Below are 21,377 nucleotides of genomic sequence, written 5' to 3' on the forward strand. Positions count from 1 at the left end.
GTCTGGGCTGGTAACTTTTCATGAGGCTTCTGCAAGGCTAAGTTAAACCACCTTTTATTTTTCACTTTACATTGTTCTTTGTAAACTTAACATTTCTGTTTAAAAACGGGGAAAGTTAGAATAGAAACTTGTCCCCTCTTAGCAACAGAGGAAGCAGCATCTTATCAAGGAAAGCTTGGTGGGCAGCACATGCTTCCACTGCTTGAAAGACACTGGAGAAAGCAGGCTTGGAGGGAGAGCTCGCCATCATCACAATCACCTGAACACCTTGGGAGCAAAGCAGAATTGAGGAATGGCAAGAGATTCAGACAGAAAGCTTGTAAGTCAAAACTAAAAATTCACAGGTAGATGCACTTTCATCATTCCACTGAATTAAAATCCCTGTCAGTCAGAGATCTGTGTTGAACCTTATTCTAACCGCAGTGTGGAAAAGAAGCAACGTTCTGCAATTCTGAAATGAAACAGGAAAAAAAATTGTGCTACTTCTTATATCGTAATTAACTTTTAACATCATGTAAAATATAATTATTTAACAATACACTGTACCTGAACTCTGAACTACCGAAGTGTATGCTTGCTTTAGACTAGAGCTAAGATACTTGAAAAGAATAATGTTCTAACTTCAATCTTCACCCATCCTAAAAGTTGTTATTATCTAGTGGCAAAGTGATATTTGCATTCTAAATATTTTAAGAATTTACAATTCCATTGCAGAATATTAAAAAGTAGTCAGTAATTTGTTTGGGGAACAATGTGTGCACTTGCTCTGCAGCGCAAATAACCAAATTATTTCCAGAGCTCTACTGAAATCACTGAAGATGGTGATGCACTAACATGAAAATAAACAAATTTGCCATTTTTATTTAAGCTCCACTAGAAACATGACGTAGGCATGGAGGAGGAAAATATTCGGTGTTTACCAACTGAAAAAGGACAAAATTGATAACATTTTTCTTGCAGGTTCTGAAAAGACAACAAAAAACAACAAGGACAATAACGAGTGTGTAGTGGTTCTGTACCTGACAGCCATAATCCAAAAGAAGCTGTAGTATGTCCAAGTTTTCATTTTCAATGGTAATGGTTATAGCATTTCTCCCAAGCACATCCACACAATTTATGTTCATGTCACCTGAGCTGTTCTGCTCCAAGAGTTTCTTAACCATGTAATAGTCACCTAAACAAGCAACATATGAATATGTCTTAGTATTTTGGATTCATTTTTACTGGTATATATTCTGAAAATTAAATAAAACATAATACTTTTATCAATTAGAATAAAATGCAAAGCATATGCTCATGGTAAAATTTAAGATGACTTTAAATATGAAATAATCTACCAGTAATCCATGACATCTGACCAAAAATATTTAACATATAAGACTGCTAAGCAGCCAAACTAGAAACAGGTTATTTACATTAGATGTGAAATTAAACAACACAGTTAAGTCACTCTTCCTCACTCCTTATAAATCCCAACTCAGGAAAGCACTTAAGCACATGCTTAGATTTATTTTTATTCAGAAAAGTATTTAAGCTTCTGCTTATGTCCCACCAGTACAAACTCACGTGCAAGTGCTTTTCAATGATCAGGGCAATGACTCCTATGTACTGTATGAGACCAAGAGGAACCAAGTTAGAGTCCCTGTCTTTTTCAACGCTATTATTTAAATGACTCTTTTCTAATTTGACTCTTTTTGTCAGTGATACAAGTTTTTAATTATAAAAAGGGAGACACAAGCATTATGATGCAGCATTATTGAACCCACTCACCCCTGATTCACACAGGAGGAAGAAACCAGAGAGAAGTAATACAGAACTTCCCCTGGGGCTCAGCGATCCATTTTATGGGACAGGAAGCAAATTATTATGTGCAGGGGCCTCCACAGGGTGCAACACACAGGAAAGTATGGTCCCTGCCTGGAACAGATTACAAGACATAAGAAGTCTCCCGCTTTCCCTCCTTTCTACTTTTATTGCCTTTTATGTCCTTTATATTCCCCTGTGTGTGAAAGTTCATATGACGGATAGTTGCCTCCTCTGCCTGCTAACTTCCGCTGTGATGTCCGGGCTTCTTTCATTATGTCCTAACGTAAACATTCAATAACAATTTAATGGGCAAAAAAAAAAGGTTTCCGGCTAGAGAGGCGCTTTGTGCAGCGAGGAGACCTTTGACCACAGCCCTAACCTATTTATACCTGAAACCCCACTGGGAGAAAAGGGACTGCGGGGCCTGAGCCTAGCGGGCAGAGGCCGGCTGCCCAGCACCGCGCACCCTGCCGGCGGGCAGGGACCGGCTGCAGGCCAGCTCCGGCCCCCGCCCCCAAAGCGGATGCCCCAGGGGAGGGGCGGCGTCCCGTCCCCGCGTCACACGAGCCCGACAGCGGCCCCACCTTTGTCGCAGGCCAGCAGGAAGAGCTTCTCGTCCAGGGTGGTCTCCTCCTTCACCTGCCTCACGTCCTTCAGCGCCAGCAGCTTGTTGGGGGAGGCCGAGGCGGACGGGTCCGAGCTCTGGTACAGGGCGGCCATGGTGCCGGCTCCGCCAGGCCCATCGGGGTGCGGGGGGCCCGGACCAGCCCGCCCCGGGGTTCCCCACGCAGCGGGCCGCCCGGCAGCCGCCTCGCACCCGGACAGCTGGGCCGTAAACCCGACACTGTCAACACCGTGCAGGGCGGGGAGCGACCTCTCGCTCCGCCCGCTGCGCAGGCGCGGGGGAGAGCCACGGGCCCCCGAGGAGCTGGGCCTGGCTGGAGGACGCGGGGCGGGGCCCAGGACTCAGGGAGGCCAGACTCCGACGCCTCGGGCTGTGGCAGGTGCTTGGGCTCCTTCCCTCTCTGGATGCTTCTCCCCCTTCCTCCGCTCAGGGGCGCTGTCCGCTCGGGGAGCCTGACCCCGCCTCCCGGGCAGGTGCATTAACTGACACCCGCCCTGGCAGTTCGCCTAAGTTTCCCCTCCTCGCCCCCCCCCCCCATTCCTCATCTCGCTGTTCCTCCTGGGCCCCTTTTCTCCTCCTTGTTCCCAGGGGTGTCCCTTGCTCTACGTTTCAGAGTAGCAGCCGTGTTAGTCTGTATCTGCAAAAAGAACAAGAGTACTTGTGGCACTTTAGAGACTAACAAATTTATTTGAGCATAAGCTTTCCTGAGCTACAGCTCACTTCATCAGATGCATTCAGTGGAAAATACAGTGGGGGAGATTTTATATACACAGAGAACATGAAACAATGGGTGTTACCATACACACTGTAACCAGAGTGATCAGGTAAGGTGAGTTATTACCAGCAGGAGAGGGGAAAAAAACCTTTTGTAGTGATAATCAAGGTGGGCCATTTTCAGCAGTTGACAAGAATGTCTGAGGAAGGGGGGAATAAACATGAGGAAACAGTTTTATTTTGTAATGACACAGCCACTCCCAGTCATTATTCAGGCCTAAGTTAATTGTGTCCAGTTTGCAAATTAATTCCAATTCAGCAGTCTCTCGCTGGAGTCTGTTTTTGAAGTTTTTTTGTTGAAGAATTGCCACTTTTAGGTCTGTAATCGAGTGACTAGAGAGATTGAAGCGTTCTCCGACTGGGTTTTGAATGTTATAATTCTTGACGTCTGATTTGTGTCCATTTATTCTTTTACATAGAAACTGTCCAGTTTGGCCAATGTACACATGTTCTTGTCAACTGCTGGAAATGGCCCACCTTGATTATCACTACAAAAGGTTTTTTTTTTTCTCTCCTGCTGGTAATAACTCACCTTACCTGATCACTCTGGTTACAGTGTGTATGGTAACACCCATTGTTTCATGTTCTCTGTGTATATAAAATCTCCCCACTGTATTTTCCACTGCATGCATCCGATGACGTGAGCTGTAGCTCACAAAAGCTTATGCTCAAATAAATTTGTTAGTCTCTAAGGTGCCACAAGTACTCCTTTTCTCCTTGCTCTAGGGCAAGTGGGGCAGGTTTTGTCCAGCCTGGGAGATGGCCTTGTGCTGGGGTAGCTAAATACCTCCCACGCTAAGAAGGTGATGGTGTTAGTATCACTATCTCACCATTTTATCATGAATCTTATGTGGTGATTTTCTTGACCCTGCCACCTCCCCCCAGGAAGTCATGTGATTTCATGAGACTCTCAGCTTTCATTTAAAAAACCAGTATATTTCTAGTACTCATGGTTGTGGAGAAAACATGAGACAAGAGTCCTAAAAATACTCCAAAAAAGACCTTAAAAATCTGGGGGGTTTTTAATGCACACCCTGTCTGTGGTGCAAGATCGCCTTCCTCCCTTTGATCATCTATCTGAGAGAATTCCTCTGGGCTGCCTCCGCTGGCTCCGTAGATCCCTTTGAGGAGCAGCGGGTGCTGTCCGGGGTTCTCTGCTCAGCATAGGCGCTGACTCTGGAGCACCCATGGAAAAAAATTAGTTGGTGCTTACCACCCACTGGTAGCCAGCTACCCGCCAGCACCTCCCATCTGCCAGTGGCCCTGCCGATCAGCTCCTCCCTCTCCCCCACCCCCCGATCAGCTGTTCCCAGGTGGGGAGGGGAGAGGGAGGAGCTGGGACTGGCACACTTAGGGGAGGAGGTGGAACTGGGTGGGAAGAGGCTGGGGTAGGGTGGGGAGGGGGATTGGGAGAAGGAGTGGTGCCTGAGGCAGAACGGGGGTGGGAAGAAGCAGGGTGGGGGTTTGGGGAAAGAGGCCTGGGGTGGAGCGAGGCTCAAGCACCCCCAGGGCCCGGAGGAAGCCAGTGCCTGTGCTGCACGGTGTCCCCCTCAGGTTCCCTTCTTCTGGCCCTGTGACCTCACTCTGGTTCCTATTTTCTTATTAATTGTCCTCCAGAATCATTTGAGCCCCAGGTTCAGTCACTCCTCCCCTTAGGCTACAGGAGGGACCTTCAGGCGCTCCCGGATATCAATAGGTTGTTGTCCTTAGAAAGCATGCTCACAACCATAGGCGCTGACTCCAGAGGCTGGAGCACCCACGGGGAAAAATTGGTGAGTACAGCCAAGTTCCCTTCCCTGCCCCCCCTCACCTCACCTCACCTCCACCTCCTCCCCTGAGCGCGCCGCGTTCCCGCTTCTCCGCCTAACTCCCAGTGCTTGCTGCTGCAAAACAGCTGTTTCGCGGCGTAAGAAACTCCGGGAGGGAGGGGGAGGAGCGGGAATGCGGTGCGCTCAGGGGAAGAAGTGGGGGGTGGGCATTTGGGGAAGTGGTTGGAATAGGGGCAGGGAAGGGGTGGAGTTGGGTCAGGGACTTTGGGGAAGGGGTTGGAATGGGGGCAGGGCTGGGGACAAAGGGGAGTGCAGCACCCACTGGCGCCAGCAGAAGTCAGCACCTATGCTCACAACAATCAGTAACTCAGGACACCTGGGAGTGAGCGATGCAGGACTGTCATTTTTTTTTTCTAGTGTGACAGTATAGCAAGAGTTTATAACAGACAGTGGGGCATATAGAGTAACCCATTGTCAGAGAAGCCAGGTCAGAATAATATTTTTATCATTTTGGAGCTGTGTACCTCAGGAAGAAGGACAATGGTATTGTAGAGCATTAGTTCCTGTAGTATGGAGGTTGGGCAAAAAAGTCTTAGATTGAATCTATCTCAAATAAAGACTTCCAGCCATGAACTAACTTGTCTCCAGAACCAGGCTAAGTGCATCAAATTTTGTGTCAGAAGATTCAGTTCCCTGGCCATGGGTTGGATGTCTTCTAATGCAACTGAGAATAGAAATAATAGAATAATATTGGCAAATATTAACAGCTTTATTATGGACCAGGTGGGCATTGCCCCTATTAACCACCAAGCAAAGAAAGGCTCTGTATGTCATCACTAATCCTCTGAGCTGTTCAGTATCACCTTATATAATATTATCTAGTTCAAGGTGTCCTCTTTGTGTCAGTATGCTGTGTCAGATATTAAATTATTAATATTTAGTCTAATCCGGTTTGTTCATTGTTCTTGTATCTTGTTGCTTTTATTGTTTTCATGTTTTGGGAGATAATGTGTCTGCTTTTACTTTTTTATTTTTATCCTCAATTACTAGGTATTTAGTTGAGTATTCTGTCTTATTTGGCTGCTTTTAAAATAATTTTATTAAATACTGAAGTACCATAAGTGTTTGGCTAAAATTTATAGGTACAGACACAGGAATACAAATGTTCATTTCCAAAATCATAATCAAATAACTATTAGTCTTTCTCCATGCAGAAGATACTGCAACATGTTGCTTTTTGTATGTTTCCAGGAAGAATTTCTTGCAATCAAGCACCCTTTCTAAGACATTGATCTTTTATGACAGAAAAATAGATATACATGTGTTCATTTAAAATAAATTCCAAAAGAAAATGCAGTACATATAAGCTGAGTGCCCAAACTGGACTGGCCAGCTCTGTTTATTGCTTTCTGATACAACAGTTTATGAAAGTTCAGATATTTACTCCAGCTGCAAGGGTTAATATAGACACATATCTTCCAGTAATGTCCATGGTACACATTTGCCTTACTATTTAGTGTTATTCTTCACTTTGATGAAGTTAGTTTTTTTACAAAACAACAATCTGGTATATTTAGGTGTTTACTCCCATATGAAAGATTCAACAACATAACACTAAATTCTAGACAATATAGTGATCACAGGTCCAAACTAGCTCCAATAAAGTCAGTGGCAAGACTCTCATTGACTTCAGCAGGAATTGGATCAGACCTTCAGAGAATAAGGCAATGATGCTGATCTTTGTTCAGTTTGGGGAAAATATAATAGTGTTTGAATGGACTTTCACACAGCTATGACTACATGTAAACACCCACAAAAATCAAAATTTATTTTCACAGCAGATCCTGAAACAACATTTTAAAAGCTGCTGATTCCTTTCAAACTATGAAAACAGTATGAACTAGGCTTGATTTACAAGATTTTTTAAAAAGCAATACAAGAATGTAACCTTAATTTGGTAATGAACATATTACCATAAATAATTCATGTAATATGAAATTGTTTGAATGAAGCCTTCAATAGTATAAACAAGTTATTAAAATGTAATTAATGAATATATATCAATACTTGTGCATACGAATTTATCTCTGGTTTTATATCCATTAAACTTCAGAATCTTGTAAACTGTGAGGCATTTATCATGTTTAACATGGCAGAAACTTTTATTAAATGTCTAAATTATTTTATTTTGTTCAGTCCTCTTCCCATCAAGCATGCAAACACTGTCATAACCATTTTTGGCTTCACTTCTACTAGATCATCTGGCAGTGCATAAATACGAGCACCAATCTTTCGAGCAACTGAAATGGCATATCTTGAAAAAACAAGAGAGAAAATAATATTATTTTACTAGTATCTATTCCCTATGTTTTGAGACATACCATAACTATTAACACATTTTAATAAAGAGGTAAAAAATACACATCCAATCAATATTTCAATGTTGGGGAAATGAATGTAATTTACTGAATGAAAATAAGTATTAACAGTTGCACTTAGACATTTATTTTGCTTGAAGTATTAACAGTTGTGCTGGAACATTTATTTTGCTTGAATCTACTGGAGCATTTATTTTTCTTAACTATTAGGGGCTATGTCAGACAATTAATATAACAACTTCAGTGGAGTTGCCAGTTTACAGCCACAGTGAATTTGGCATGGTATTTTCAATATGCTAGAAAAAATGTCAAGAAATTTTACCATTTAAAATGTAATTTATCCATATCTAAAAAACAAATGTAGGTAAATATTATTCTCTTTTGATGTATCAATAATTCCAAGGCTTCATTTCTGTGCAAGAAAATATAAAATATGATTTAAACGCTTACTTAGCATTATTCAATTTGTCTTGTTCAGAAAGATCTTCTCTCTTGACCATTTCTTGACTAATTGCTTTTGGTGCAATGGCATCTATTAAATCTAGTACAGGTAAACTAGTGCTAACAGATTTGTCCTAAAAGAAAGAGTTAAAGAATTAATTAATATTAATCAGTAGGTTTTCTTTAATTCTCCTAGTAGTATTTTTACAATGCAAACTAAAAATCTATGGAAACCAAATATTTTTTTAAAGATAGCATCATAGTTTATTCTTCTACTTTGTTTTCTCTTTTTACTGCTTAAAGGCCCAATCCTGCTTTCCTTGCCTATGGAAAACTTACGGTGAAGTCAGCAGGAGTTTTCAAAGATCAGCTTAATAATCCATGTAGTTTCTCTCTTTCAGAACTGGTACAGCTACACAGATATGAACCGTTTGCTTCATTTAGTGACACCAGTATTGTTATTAACAGCAGTGACTGATCTTTTATATTATAAGATCTTCAAGACAGCCACGGTTTTAATTTTTATGTATTGGGCACATTGCTGATGCTAAAAAATCTAAATTTCTTTTTCCTAGTTAATAACCCTTATTTAGTTCATTACAGAATTGGCCACAAGCGATGTCTGTGGTGTGAGCTTTGAGGTAGAAATTGACCTGGGGTAAGTGACTGGTCTCTTGGGACTTAAAGCAAACTGAATCTTTTGTGATCTTTGCTGTATAGCAGCCAACTAAGTTCAGCTTGCCTGGGTGGCAAGATAGACTGGAATACCCAAGAGGACTGTCTGTGACTCCATGGTAAGACTGTTATAGTGCTTCAGGAGTTCACATTTGTTACTGGGTTGGTGAAATCTAATTACAGAACATATAACCCGTTTGGGCTCTCTGCACAGCTTTCTTGATAGTCTGTCCTGAGGCTAGCACTCATGATCGTAAACCACTCCAGGACAGCATGACAAAGGCAAAGGTGGCCTCAGGGCTGCTCTAATTTGTGCCTGACTGCCAGCATCCTGAAAGACAGTTCTGGCAGCTAGGGGTTGATAAAGCTTAATGGCACTCAAGCCATGCCCTCAAGTTTATGTCATCTGGTCATTCCTTACACAGGGAACAGCCACAGTTGACCAGGTGAGCTAGCTTTATGGCCCTGTGATGGGATCTTGATCCCACACCACGCCATGAAGGGATCAAAACTGGCTTAGAAGGGGCTACCTGACAGGATGGGCTACACCTGGGTGAGCTGTGGGAGAGGGGGGTGAGAGATATGCAATCCTAACTGAACCTGAAGCCCAACAGGGCTTGTATAAAACCAGTGAGAGAAGAGCAGAAGAGGGTGGGAAGAGCGTCAGCTATCACTCTCTGGGTTGAGAGAAAGGAGTAGGAGGAAACCTAGGGAAAACAGCAGCAAAGGCGACACCACATGGATCTTAGCTGCTGATTGTAGGGTCCTGAGGCTGGAACCCAGGGTAGAGGGTGGGCCTGGGTTCCCCTACCAGCCACTGGCGGAGTGGCATGGACAGGGCAGTGGACTGTGAAGATCTGCCAGAGGCAGTTTGTTCAGAGAGACATAGATATCCCACGAGGCAGGGACTAGCCAAGCCATGAAGAGGAAGCGCTGCAGCTCGTGAGGCATAAAAGAGGCTGCAGAGTGAGAAATTGGGACAAAGTGCTGAGAAACCTCAAGTGGTGAGCTAATCCCCAGATACACCACAAGACGGTGCCACTGCAGTGAGTGGAGCAGAAACTGTGACAGGCCCTTGGTGCTGCCCCTGAGGGGGAAGAGTTGGTCCCCAATCTTTTCTTCAAAGGTGTAACTTTCAACTTCATGTTATATTTTTCTATTACATGTCATGCAGTTATATAATGGAAAAATCAGGGTCAAACCTTACTGAGCCCCTACACACTTGCCGAGTTCAACCTTTCCTGTGCAAAAAGAAAAGGAGTACTTGTGGCACCTTAGAGACTAACCAATTTATTTGAGCATAAGCTTTCGTGAACTACAGCTCACTTCATCGGATAGTCTCTAAGGTGCCACAAGTACTCCTTTTCTTTTTGCGAATACAGACTAACACGGCTGTTACTCTGAAACCTTTCCTGTGCAGTTTTCAAGTCTTTTGTTTCTCTCCGGAAACAATCATCTTATGCTGTGGTATGACTCCCCACCTACAACCGTGCATTGTCCACTCATTAAATATTAATGCCATATAGAGGAGTTAACGCTAGTCAAAGCAACAGTAACATCTGCACCAATTTGCTGTGGACTTTAGTCCCCCATCACGAGGGGATCGTGCCACATCAAGGCATTGTTCCTCACCAGCTAGCAGTGCCCCATTACAATGTTGCTGTTGAGATGCGGAAAGCAGCATAGCTTTTGTCTCTGTCTGTCTAGCCCTCCCTGCCCAAACATACACCTCATGTGCAGTAGTTTTCTTCCCTCCATTTATATAAGAAGAGAGAACACCATTCCCCATACTGCTGTTTTACCTCTTGCCCTACGTTTCAGAGTTCTCTCCTGTTTCCAAGATAATAAGCTATTTTTCCCTATGTATAAATAAATGACCAAACTTTGAAAGGAGTCCTAAGCAATCCAAGTACTGTTAAAGCTTCTTTTAAAAAATCAGAAAGTTATTGCCTGAATAACATTTCAGTGTACGTAAGTATTTTCATGTTTTCCCCTTTCTCCTAATGGAACTATTTCCTGCTCCCAGTTTATGGCCTAGTCTGTCTAATTCTAGAATTCAGATAGAAACAAAATTCTCGAGCAGCCTAGTGCAAGATGAGTCAAGAGATCAATCAGTCGGAGGTGCCAAAGTGGGGAAGCAGTTGGCTCCATTCCCTAAGAGGCTCATCATATAATCCAAGTGATGTGCCTGCCCTCACCAACCAGATTAACCTAAGGTTTCTAGTTCACTCCAGTTCTCATAGTGCCACCAGAATCTGTGCATTTAATCATAGCACTTCATTAGTTTGAGGAGATTAAGCTGATGTGTGTCTCCCCAAATTCAGAGGTCAAAAAATCTCTGTAATTCTAATTACTTGGGCGGTTGCCAATCCAGCATGGTTCTACTTTAATGGTCTACAATGAATTTCAGTGACCTATGACCCTCTCTATTCTACAAATGCATGCTGTTTGGTTTTGTTGGAAACCCAAGACTGAAGAAAAATTCAAATAATAAATGTCTAATTATTCTTACTGATGCATGTGTATATAGAACAGTCAGTATGTTTTTTAAGTGGAGGGGGAAAAATATGTCAAGTAATATCTCCCTAGATCTAAAATGAGACACTGAAAAAATACTTTTCAGTAATTTTTATGACTTACCATTGTCAGACCAATCAATTTTTAACAAGAGTTTATTAATGAAGATAATGGGCCAGATTCTCTTCTCATTTACACCTGATTTATACCAGTGTTATTACTGATTTACACTGGTTTAAATGAGAGGACACTCAAGCTCACAGAGCAGGAACTGATGTCAAGGACTGGATAAATAATCTTCCCTAATGAAAATTGGACATTTTGTTGAGCAAAATCCTTGCATAACTGTGTTGCACAACATAGTGAGTTCTAAAATATTTAAATAGCTTGGCTCTTCATCTCCTACTGTGGCCAGCATAGATGCCTAATTGTTTTAAAGTGTGCATTGAAGTTACATGCTTACTGTGGGGTTACACTGGTGTGCAAGTGTGGTTATCAATCTATCATTTCAAAAGAGAGAGAGAGAGAAAGACACTCTTGAGTGATTGGGCAGATGTGTATTAAATGCAGAAGGATAAACTTTTTCTATCAATTTTCTCCTTTTCCATTTGGCAAATATATTTCCCCTGTGTTTTTACAAAGTACAAGCTGACATTGATCTGTTTTGTTAGGTCTGCTGTGCATTCGTAGAGGTGTAAACAAATTGGTGACTACCGTTTGTGGTTAACTTGTGCTCCCTCTGCTGGTTCTGCTACAGCACAGGAGAAAATAGTTTCAAAGGGCTGAAATATTTCAAAAGTGCTGAGAAATTATTTCAAAACAAGATGCGTTTTCAAAATTGTACTCTATATTTGTATCCATAAGTTTCAGAGTGCCCAAACCTCCATACCTGCACAGGCAAATCAGGGAAGTGTCTAGTTAGCCACACTGGCACATGGAAAATTATTGACAAATTAAAAGCCCCTTTGAAAATAATTTGGCTTTATAATCTTACATAAGCAGTGACTATCATTTGATTTTGCTTTTCATTTCTTATCACGAGAGTTGTGGAACATTTTTGAAGATAGAACCCAAAAGACATTCTTTTATCAGATTACGCCAATTGAAGGTAGAGCCAATGTTGAACCTAAATTATATGGCACGGTCCCTTTAAAAATCCCATATCTGATACATTTACTTATCTTCTGTCCTGATGTAGACTCTTGATTACCTTGAAGCTGGTAATTGAGGTTTTCTTGTTTGCATTTGCAAGAGTTTGATTCACCCATTTAATAATAATTTCATCATTTACTTTTTCCCCCTCTCCAAGGTCTGATAGTACATTCAGAGTATACCTATAACCAAAAGAAAACAGTGTTTGACTCCAAAAATGAAATAAAGAACGATTCTCTGTTCCTAATATTATGCAGTAAAAGATAGTAAAATATTTCTTCAGAAGAGGCCTATGTACAAACCATTCACCTTTACACCTTATTTTACACTGTAAGCTATTTTTGTAACCTATTTTTCTACTTCAAAAATATTTTGTTAGCTGTTACGAGCATATAATTATATTCCAGATATCATACTATCCACCATCAGATTTTCAACATATATTTTATTTTACCATATCATAACAAACTTCATTTGGTGAAATTAAATGGTATATCAACTTGACTTCTAATCACTTTAAAAAGTGAAATAAAAGTCATGTAAATACACTGCCCCTGAATCTCTATGCCAATTTTTGTGGCTTAGAATCACATTTTTCTTTTATAAAAAAAAATTGAAATTATTGTACAAGAGTATTGTACAATTTCCTGCTAGATCTACTAGGAGGACTTTGATTTCACAAACATAGATCTCAGTCTTGCTTTGGGATCCACCAGAGTGAATCACTGCTCCATACAATAAGGGGAATTGGGAGTAAAGTGAAATAAATAATCTACTTTATAGCATTAATGCTGTCCAATGATGGTGTTTGTCATAGGCACCGGATTCCTCTGGGCCTGGGAGGTGCTCACACCGGCCCTGCCTCTTCCTGCCTCCACCCCATCCCCATCCCACCTCTTCCCTCTCCACCCCAGGCCCTGCCCCCCAACCTGCCTCTTCCTGCCCTGCCCCACCCCACCTCTTCCCGCCCAGTTTCGCCCCCTCCTGCATGCCGCGAAATAGTTGATTGCGGCGTGTAGGAGGCACTGGGAGGGAGGGGAGGCGCTGATCGGTGGGGCAGCAGGCAGGTGGCAGGCGCTGGGGGGGGCGGGAGCTGCTGCCAGTGAGTGCTAAGCACCCACTAATTTTTTTCTGTGGGTGCTCCAGCCCTAGAACACCCATGGAGTTGGCACCTATGGTGTTTGTTTTGGTTTGGTGGGGTTTTTTTAAACTATGACTTTTTAAATTCTTGTCATTATTTCTTAGTCCAAAAACCAGTTCTTCAACAATGGTGCATTGTGAAAATTCTGAATTTCAAATATGTAATGTCGGGATTTTTCCAGATTTCCATTACCAGCCAATACATACAATTGCACAAGAAAAAACATTCAGAAATAACTGTTTAAGAAGAAATAGGATCATCTTAAGGAGAGATATCCAAGAGAACTTTGATCTAATGGAGAATTTTCATTTTGTTCCAACAATTGGTATGGCACCGTGGCACCCCCTTATTCACCATTGTCAGATAATTAGGATATGTTTTGCACAAAGTATGCTTTGTGAGATATAATTCTAAAAGTCTTGATCTGCTAGACATTAATATCTCATTGGACTGTATGTGCTATCATCGTATGTGAAGTTATGAAGTTTGGCTTTGTATGTGTTACTGAAACATATTGTGAGGTTGAAAACACCCACAAGCAGCCTTTCAGATACAACATTAAAAAGGCCAAACCATGTTAATGACTTCTTAACACACAAGCACAAGAATTACCCCAGAACTGAGTAGAAACCTCTCAGAGATAACACTACACAATGGGAAATGTTTGACCCATGTCACAGCAGAAGAGCTTTCCAGCAAGTGAGAAGAAGATATAAAAGGGGAAATGACATCATGATGGTACTTCACTCTCCCTACAACACCACACCTGGAAACACCTGAGGAACAAAGACTGAACTGGGGGAAGGGATGGTCCCAAGCTAGAGGGATTTCTAGACTGTGTATGAAAACCTGAGAAACCCAAGCTGCAAAGCAAAGGCAGCTTGTGCCTTAAGAATCTGACAGCCTGTTTATCACTCAGGGTGAGAATGTGCTAATTCATATCCTACCTATCTAGTATGTTAAGCTCAGTTTGCGTTTTTGTTTATTTACTAGGTAATCTGCTTTGATCTGTTTGCTATCACTTATAATCACAAAAATCTGTCTTTTCGTAGTTAATAAATTTATTTTATGTTTTAATCCAAACCAGTGTGCATTTGACTAATATGTCTGGGGAAAATCTCAGCTTGGTTACCACAAGTGTGCATGGTCCTCTTCACATTGAGGGAGAGGCGGACCGGGTATTAAACCCATATATTAGCCAGATTTGACCAGGGCAGGACAGTACTGCTCTGGGGTCGTAGGCTGGGAGGCTGGTGGTTAGAAAGCCTGAATGTAACTGCAGCTGGGTGAATCCCTACCTGTGTGAATGCTGGTGAAAGTGAAAACTTGGAGGGCTTTGCAGCTCGTCACAGCAGCGCAGTGTGAGAGAGAGCCCAGGCTGGTGGGTCAGAGGGCTCAGTGGTACCTTAGTTCCAGGTGGCACCCCTGGGGGAACCTGTCACAGTTGGTTCACTATTTATTGTACACTCAGTATTTTTGCAGTTTTACACAATTCCATAATATGGGACAAATCTTTGGGTGGTATAAACTGCCATAGCTCCATCAACTTCTATTTAAATAAGTACAATGAAAGGACTGTTGGCAGTGTTGCTGCCTTATTTCTATGTGTTGTTGATATTTTCAGAAAGCCAATACATAAGTACTTTATGGGACAGGGGAAATTTTGGACCTGACATCATTGATGGTGGTTCTTAATTTACAAAAGACCAAGATTTTTCTGTTGAATTGAAATAATTAAAAATGTTAAGAATATAAACAAGCTGTATTACTACTTTTGATTTCAAAATCAAGATAATTACTTCAACAAGAATTTGAACTGAAATTATTTAGATTCTGCTTTAATCCGCAAAATTATTATTTTAATTTTGGTGTTAGTGAAATAGGTCTTGATTTAATTTTATACAGTACAAAAGGCTAGGTTTCAGTCTTAAACAGGGGGAGGACTACTGTCCCTCTTTAATACTTCCAGTAGCATTAATTCATACAGAGCACAGTAACAATGAGTATTTCACTGCAGCATACTGTATATTTCTATAATTTCTAGGCCCAGATATTTCAGACGCAGACAGGGGAATTTAGCCCTTAGATTATGAAAAAAATTTGCAGACAGAATGCAAAAAACTGACTAACTTGTCATGGTTTTGTATGGATACCATTATGCTCTGCATGCATATAACAATTGCAAAAACTCCTCACCTTCTCATCAGCTGCCACACCAATGCCAACGTCAGAGTTGCATTGCCATCATTTAGGTCCTGTCCAGCAATACCAACCAGGGAGAATTTGGCCTTTGTCTTCCCAATTTCCACTGCATAATTACAATTCTCAATCTAAAAATGAAATGTTTAAACTTTATAGATATGAAAAGTATTAATATCACATATAGGCTTAATAATATTTTGAGCAATCTTGTCCCAGTGTTACCCATGCTGAGACTGGGGACCAGGTAAGGTCCGTTAATTCTTTCAGAACTACTTTTAAGTCATTATACTGCTGCACCATTTTTTAAGATCAAAATACAAATATATAAGATTCCTGTGACAATCTTATTCCCAGCTGAATGAATGAAAACCATAGGTGCTGGAACTAGGGGTGCAGGGGGTGCTGCAGCACCCCATGGCTTGAAGGGGTTTCCATTGTATATAGGGTTTACACTTTGGTTCAATGGCTCTCAGCACCCCCACTATAAAAATTGTTCCAGCACCCCTGATGAACATTACATTTGCATTCTCTGTCTGACAGAGCTGAGCACATGGAGTCAAAGTGACACCTGGTGTAAGCCGCTGCATCTCCACTGAAGTCAATGAAGTTGCACTTGCATACATCAAGGCTCAGTTTGGATCATAGAGAAAATAAGGAAAAGACAGACCCAGGCTTAGGAACTTGGAGAAGGGTTATGGAATTCATTGTAAAAAATGTAAGATCCTAATGATAGGTGCTGAGATTCTAAAATATAAAAGAAATGCTTCCGTTATAAATGAATCTAAGTGAATGTATCCTGTGTTGTAATCTAAAACTGCCAATGTACATGTAAAAAAGGAGTTCTCATTTCACCATACTCCAATCATAATGGTCTTTTCTGCCTTAAAAATCTATGAATCTGAATCCTAAACAATCAGAGTGAGTCTTTTTTATATTTAACATACAAGATCTTTACAGAATTGTTTAAATAACAGCTAATCAATACACTTGTTTCCATTTTTGGCATTGCCATAATCATATAACTGACCAAAAAACTTAGATTTTGCAAGGTCTGTACAAACTCAAACAGTCTGATGTAAAATTGCACTGTGAGGGAACATCCCACACATTAACCCACTCTTCAAATATCTAGGTCCTGATTTTTTACTTTTCACAAGGATTCTAATGTGAACAAATATTAGTTTCTGAAGTTACTCAAGTGTACCACACTGAGCAGAACTCATACAGCATAGACTAGCATTAATAAATTAAATAAAAGAAAAGGAGTACTTGTGGCACCTTAGAGACTAACCAATTTATTTGAGCGTGAGCTTTCGTGAGCTACAGCTCACTTCATCGGTAGTGAAGTGAAGCTGTAGCTCACGGAAGCTCATGCTCAAATAAATTGGTTAGTCTCTAAGGTGCCACAAGTACTCCTTTTCTTTTTGCGAATACAGACTAACACGGCTGTTACTCTGAAATAAATTAAATGAATTTTCCCAGCTTCTCATACTACCAAAAAGTGGTGTGTGTAAAAACCAACAAGATACATATAGCAAAAATACTCCTTTTTCCTTGGGAAAATACCCTGTGGTACTTTTAAGCAGGATTGTCTCAGTAAAACTGAAACATATGGCCAACTTAACTAAGAGATAACAGTCCAGGGACACAAGCTCACACAATTCAAGATGATACAATACAATGCACTAGTAGGTGTCCATTATAACTGGAATGCACCACAGAATATTTACTGACTTTTTTCATGTTACCACCAAGTGCAGGATACGGAGGTTTGTTAACATGGTTCCATTCTACTGGCACACGAATCATTTCGTACAGCTGGAAGATCACTAAAGCATCAGCAAGGTCACTAAATCAAAGCAGCAGAAAAAGAATTGAGAGTGCTTTTTAAGTATATTAACAAAAATATGAGACCCCTGAAAATGAACAGATGAGAGAGTGCAAAAAAGAAATTCCACTCACATAAATAACAAAACAAAACCCTGCACCAGTCTTTGAACAGGTTTCTCCACATTTAAACCTTTCATTGGTTGATCCCTCCCATAAGTTAAATTAATTTCACAGTTTTGTTATTCTCACAACTCTCACTGAATAGGCAGGACCACTGACTGTCCCTAGATATTGAATTTATAGCTGGTGTAGGAAAGCAACCACTAATAGTTAAGGTTGCCAAACAGTTGCCATTAAAATCCTCCATTTTAAGTTGTTCAGACCTTTCTGAAACATTCAAGGCTGAAATTCTCCATGCTTGGTTTCTGTCCATAGGTGAACATAATTAGAAAGATGAAGCAAAAACAGTGTCTCAGCCTTTGAGTAAGAAGAGAGTTAAGAAAACTATTATTTTCCCGATTATAAGTAGCATTCCTATTTTTTTAAACAGACCTACATTTGGAAATTAGTCATTAGTTGTAGGTGTTGTCCATTTTAAAACAATCTATACTATAGACAACCTCACTTTATATGAGTTATAAAACAAAATGGGCCAATGAATCCTAGCAGCATGAACACATGGAATCAGGTTTTACCAACAACATTTAAACATATACACATCATCGTTGCTCCCTATATTACATTTTCAAATTGCTTGGATATGATCTAACTGCCTGCGCAGCACAATTTCAAAAATGATGAGAAATGTCAGAAAAGTAAGTGGATTTAAGTTTTTTAATCCCCTATGTATTTGAAGATTTCCTGAGTACAAAAGTTCCTATTTAAACTCATTTAAGCTAGTAACAGAATAAACATTAAAATGTTCGCTATAGTTAGTCTCTGTGAGACATAGCAGAGGGAGGAAATCCTTGTCAGTGTTAAGTATACCTTCCAAGATTTGGTTCTTTTAGGTGAATGTGAAGGTTTAGCAAATCAGCTTAGATGCAACAGAGTATGAAAAAGCATAAGCAGCTCTTAACTATTTGAAGGAAGCCAACAATACCTTTTCTAGTTAGCTTGCAGATATTACTGTGAAATGAGTGGAGGTTAGCCCCGTGAGCCTACCATGATCACACCAACTGCAACTCCTCCTAGTCTACTATGTCAGTATCTATATTTTCCCAGTTAGTTCAGAAAGGATCTTAATTGCCTACATCACTTACTGAAACAATGAATAATAATATTTTGCACTTTCTAGTTTCTTTCATCCAAGGATCTCAGAAGTCTTCTATAAACCTTAAATCTCACCAAAATCCCTTGAGATAGTTTAAATATTATTATATCCTTTTTACAGATGAATAAATGGAGGCACACAAAGTGTTTGTATATGGTAGGCTTTTTTGCCCAGGACTTTCTCCTGGAGCTACTACCTATACAGATTCACTGGAGGTAACCGTAATAGAAGATCGGAGGTGCTAGAAACAACAACTCTTTTAATCATCATGTCATAGTATAGTCATCCACCCCACAACAGTTGCTTATGCTATGGGACCAGAGAAAAGTGTCAGAGTTGGATGTAAATTTCCTGACATAGCTGACATTCACTTTTATCATTTAATAGTTAACACTAATTCTCATAACATGTTTTGCTTGTTGCACAAACAGAAATACCATTATATAGTATGAAACCCTTTTCTCTCAGAACAATTAACACTTACCTTGTCTTAATTCCTGACATTCCATATCAGCTTCTAGGTAACACCTAAACCAAATGTTTTAGACTAGCCAGTGCCCTGCTTGCAAAACTCACTGCAATAGGCTCAGTACTTGATTTTTGCTTTTTAAAAAAATATTAAGTAATGCTGTTTTCTATTATTTATAGTTCTGTTGGAAATGCAGCTTCACTTTCTGGATATTGTGTTTGTGGGGTTTTCCAGTGAGACATAAATATTTATTTAATTGCATCTAAAAGAGCTAATGACTAAATCAATAACTAAATAAAAATCAGAACTCAAAGTTTTACCTGTACAAGTGGTTAATATATGGGTTTACACCCAGAGAATTCATCCAGTTCCGGAATGTCGTCTCTTCCTTACTTTCTCCTATAGCAATAGATGTAATCCATATTAATGACTTGGAGAAGATGTCTTAAGAGGCCAGGTTTAAATCATTTATACACATACAACACCAAAAGTTATTCTGAATAGTTCCTATGGTACAATTTTTTTCTTGAAAATGAGTGTATCTTTTCTATAGGAATAATCTCTGTTGGCCAAGGGATTGAGAAAGTCCTGACACACTCAAGATCTCTGGATTCTGGGCACAAGGCCAGACACATCACAGGGAAGACTATGAAAATATATTTTTCTATAAAAATGTTTTTCCATACAATACAATATCAGACATATTATTGGTTTGTATTTTAGACATTTAAGATTTGTATTGTGGAGCAAGTGCTGAGGAGTAATAGCAATGTTAATGATCAAGTGAAATCCAACAGAAGATAGTTTGGTTGATACTGTGATAAACAGCATGTTTAAATCTGTTTTAAGTGGCATCTGTCTGTCAAAGGTATTTCTAGAGCACCTATTGTCATGGTATCTTAATTCCTTAAAGACAGTACAACTTCTGTCCTCTCTGCAGAGAGCCCCAATATTTGCTGCTTCTACATACAGTACAGTAACTCCTCACTTAACATTGTAGTTATTTTCCTGTGGTGGGGCAGTCACCCCAACCCCTGAGAAAAGGGCTGGAACAGGCCTTTTGAGGCTGCGCAGACCAGCAGCCAATCAATAAAGGCCCGTGGAGGGCCAATCAGGGAAAGGAAGAGGCAGCTAATCAGGGCGGAGCGAGGCTCTATATAAAGGCGGCCTAGCAAAGAAGAAGGCAGTTTCTCCCTGACTAGTGAGGGAGAAGGACAGGCTCCTGAAGCAAGGAGCCAACACCTTGGACAGAGCAGTGCTGGGCAGGCTTGGGGGAGCAGGAGAGGGCTCCAGCCCTGTTACCTGCTAGGCTGCAGACCCTGCTACAAAGGGCTAAGAAGGTACACAAGGCCATAGGGGAAGTAGCCCAGGGAAGAATAGGTGGACAAGAGGGGAACAAAGGAGGGCAGAAAGAGGCTGCTGCTAGAGGGTCCCTGGGTTAGGACCCAGAGTAGCGGGTGGGCCTGGGTCCCCCCCCCCCTTCCCCTGCACCTGGCTATGGAAGACAGTGGCCAACATGGACTGCAACTTGCCCCTGAGCTAAGGGGCTAGACTTTGGGTTGTGGTTGGCCATTGAGGCAGGAGCTAGTCCCAAATACTGCTGTTAATGCCCCCCCTCTTGGAAGGGGGTGAGTCTAGAGTAGGGGATGCTGCCGGAGGGCAGTGTTCTGAAGTGGACACTGCCAAGTGGGGAGCAATGTGGGTCCCAGGGTAGCAGAACAGAGAATGGGCAAGACACCATGCACTGAGGATGCTCTGCAGCAGACAGAGCTAATTCCTGGAACAACCAGTGGGAGGCGCCAGTGGTGGTGAGTCTTGACCCCATCACAGTTCCTGAAAAATGCAACTTTAAGCAAAATGATGTTAAGCGAATCCAATTTCCCCATAAGAATTAATGTAAATAGGGGGGGCTAGTTTCAGGGAAACTTTTTTGTTGGACAAAAGAGATTTTTTTTATATATATATACACACACAGTATAAGTTTTAAACAATTTAATACTGTACCCAGCGAAGATGATTGTGAAGCTTGATTGTGATGGTGGAGTCAGAGGGTGGGATATTTCCCAGGGAATGCCTTACTGCTAAATGATGAACTAACAATTGGCTGAGCCCTCAAGGGGTTAACTTGTTAATGTAGCCTCACACTCTACAAGGCAGCAGGAATGGGGGGAGGGAAGACAGCATGGTAGACAGACGCACACAGTGTGTGTGTGAGAGAGAGATGCGCATTTCCCCTTTAAGTACTGGACACCACTCTCAAGTACACTGCCTTGTTAAGTTAATCAGCAAGCTGAGACCGCAGCAGCTGCTGCCAGGAAGCTCCCT

At 41.1% G+C, this 21,377-nt stretch overlaps 2 protein-coding genes and 1 long non-coding RNA gene across 7 annotated transcripts in view; 1 reads left to right on the forward strand and 2 right to left on the reverse strand.

Moving 5' to 3' along the window:
• Positions 1-2,526, reverse strand: part of TRPC1 (transient receptor potential cation channel subfamily C member 1) — a 46,846-nt gene extending 44,320 nt beyond the window's left edge. For 2 of the 3 annotated variants that reach the window (XM_007054999.4, XM_037909644.2), the window contains exons 1-2: positions 2,391-2,526; positions 1,020-1,174 (exon numbers count right to left, since the gene is read on the reverse strand). In XM_007054999.4, coding sequence (XP_007055061.1) covers positions 1,020-1,174; positions 2,391-2,526 — 291 coding nt within the window. Of the gene's footprint in view, positions 1-1,019; positions 1,175-1,770; positions 1,899-2,390 lie in introns of those variants that run through there. The other variant, XM_037909642.2, reaches the window with a different exon arrangement.
• A 145-nt stretch (positions 2,527-2,671) lies between these two features.
• Positions 2,672-6,816, forward strand: LOC119567133. Its single transcript, XR_005226914.2, has 3 exons — positions 2,672-2,810; positions 4,823-4,977; positions 6,226-6,816. It is a non-coding gene; the product is annotated as an uncharacterized LOC119567133 (long non-coding RNA).
• The window catches only part of PLS1 (plastin 1), an 80,758-nt gene continuing 65,723 nt past the window's right edge, over positions 6,343-21,377 (reverse strand). For all 3 annotated transcript variants that reach the window (XM_027817404.3, XM_007054998.4, XM_037909645.2), the window contains 6 exons: positions 19,373-19,451; positions 17,215-17,329; positions 15,475-15,608; positions 12,196-12,319; positions 7,803-7,927; positions 6,343-7,288 (listed from right to left, as the gene is read on the reverse strand). In XM_027817404.3, the coding sequence (XP_027673205.2) occupies positions 7,153-7,288; positions 7,803-7,927; positions 12,196-12,319; positions 15,475-15,608; positions 17,215-17,329; positions 19,373-19,451 (713 nt within the window). In that variant the 3' untranslated portion in view covers positions 6,343-7,152. The remainder of the gene's footprint in view (positions 7,289-7,802; positions 7,928-12,195; positions 12,320-15,474; positions 15,609-17,214; positions 17,330-19,372; positions 19,452-21,377) is intronic.

This window comes from Chelonia mydas, chromosome 9 (assembly GCF_015237465.2).
Source record: "Chelonia mydas isolate rCheMyd1 chromosome 9, rCheMyd1.pri.v2, whole genome shotgun sequence".
NCBI classification, from domain to species: Eukaryota; Metazoa; Chordata; order Testudines; family Cheloniidae; genus Chelonia; species Chelonia mydas.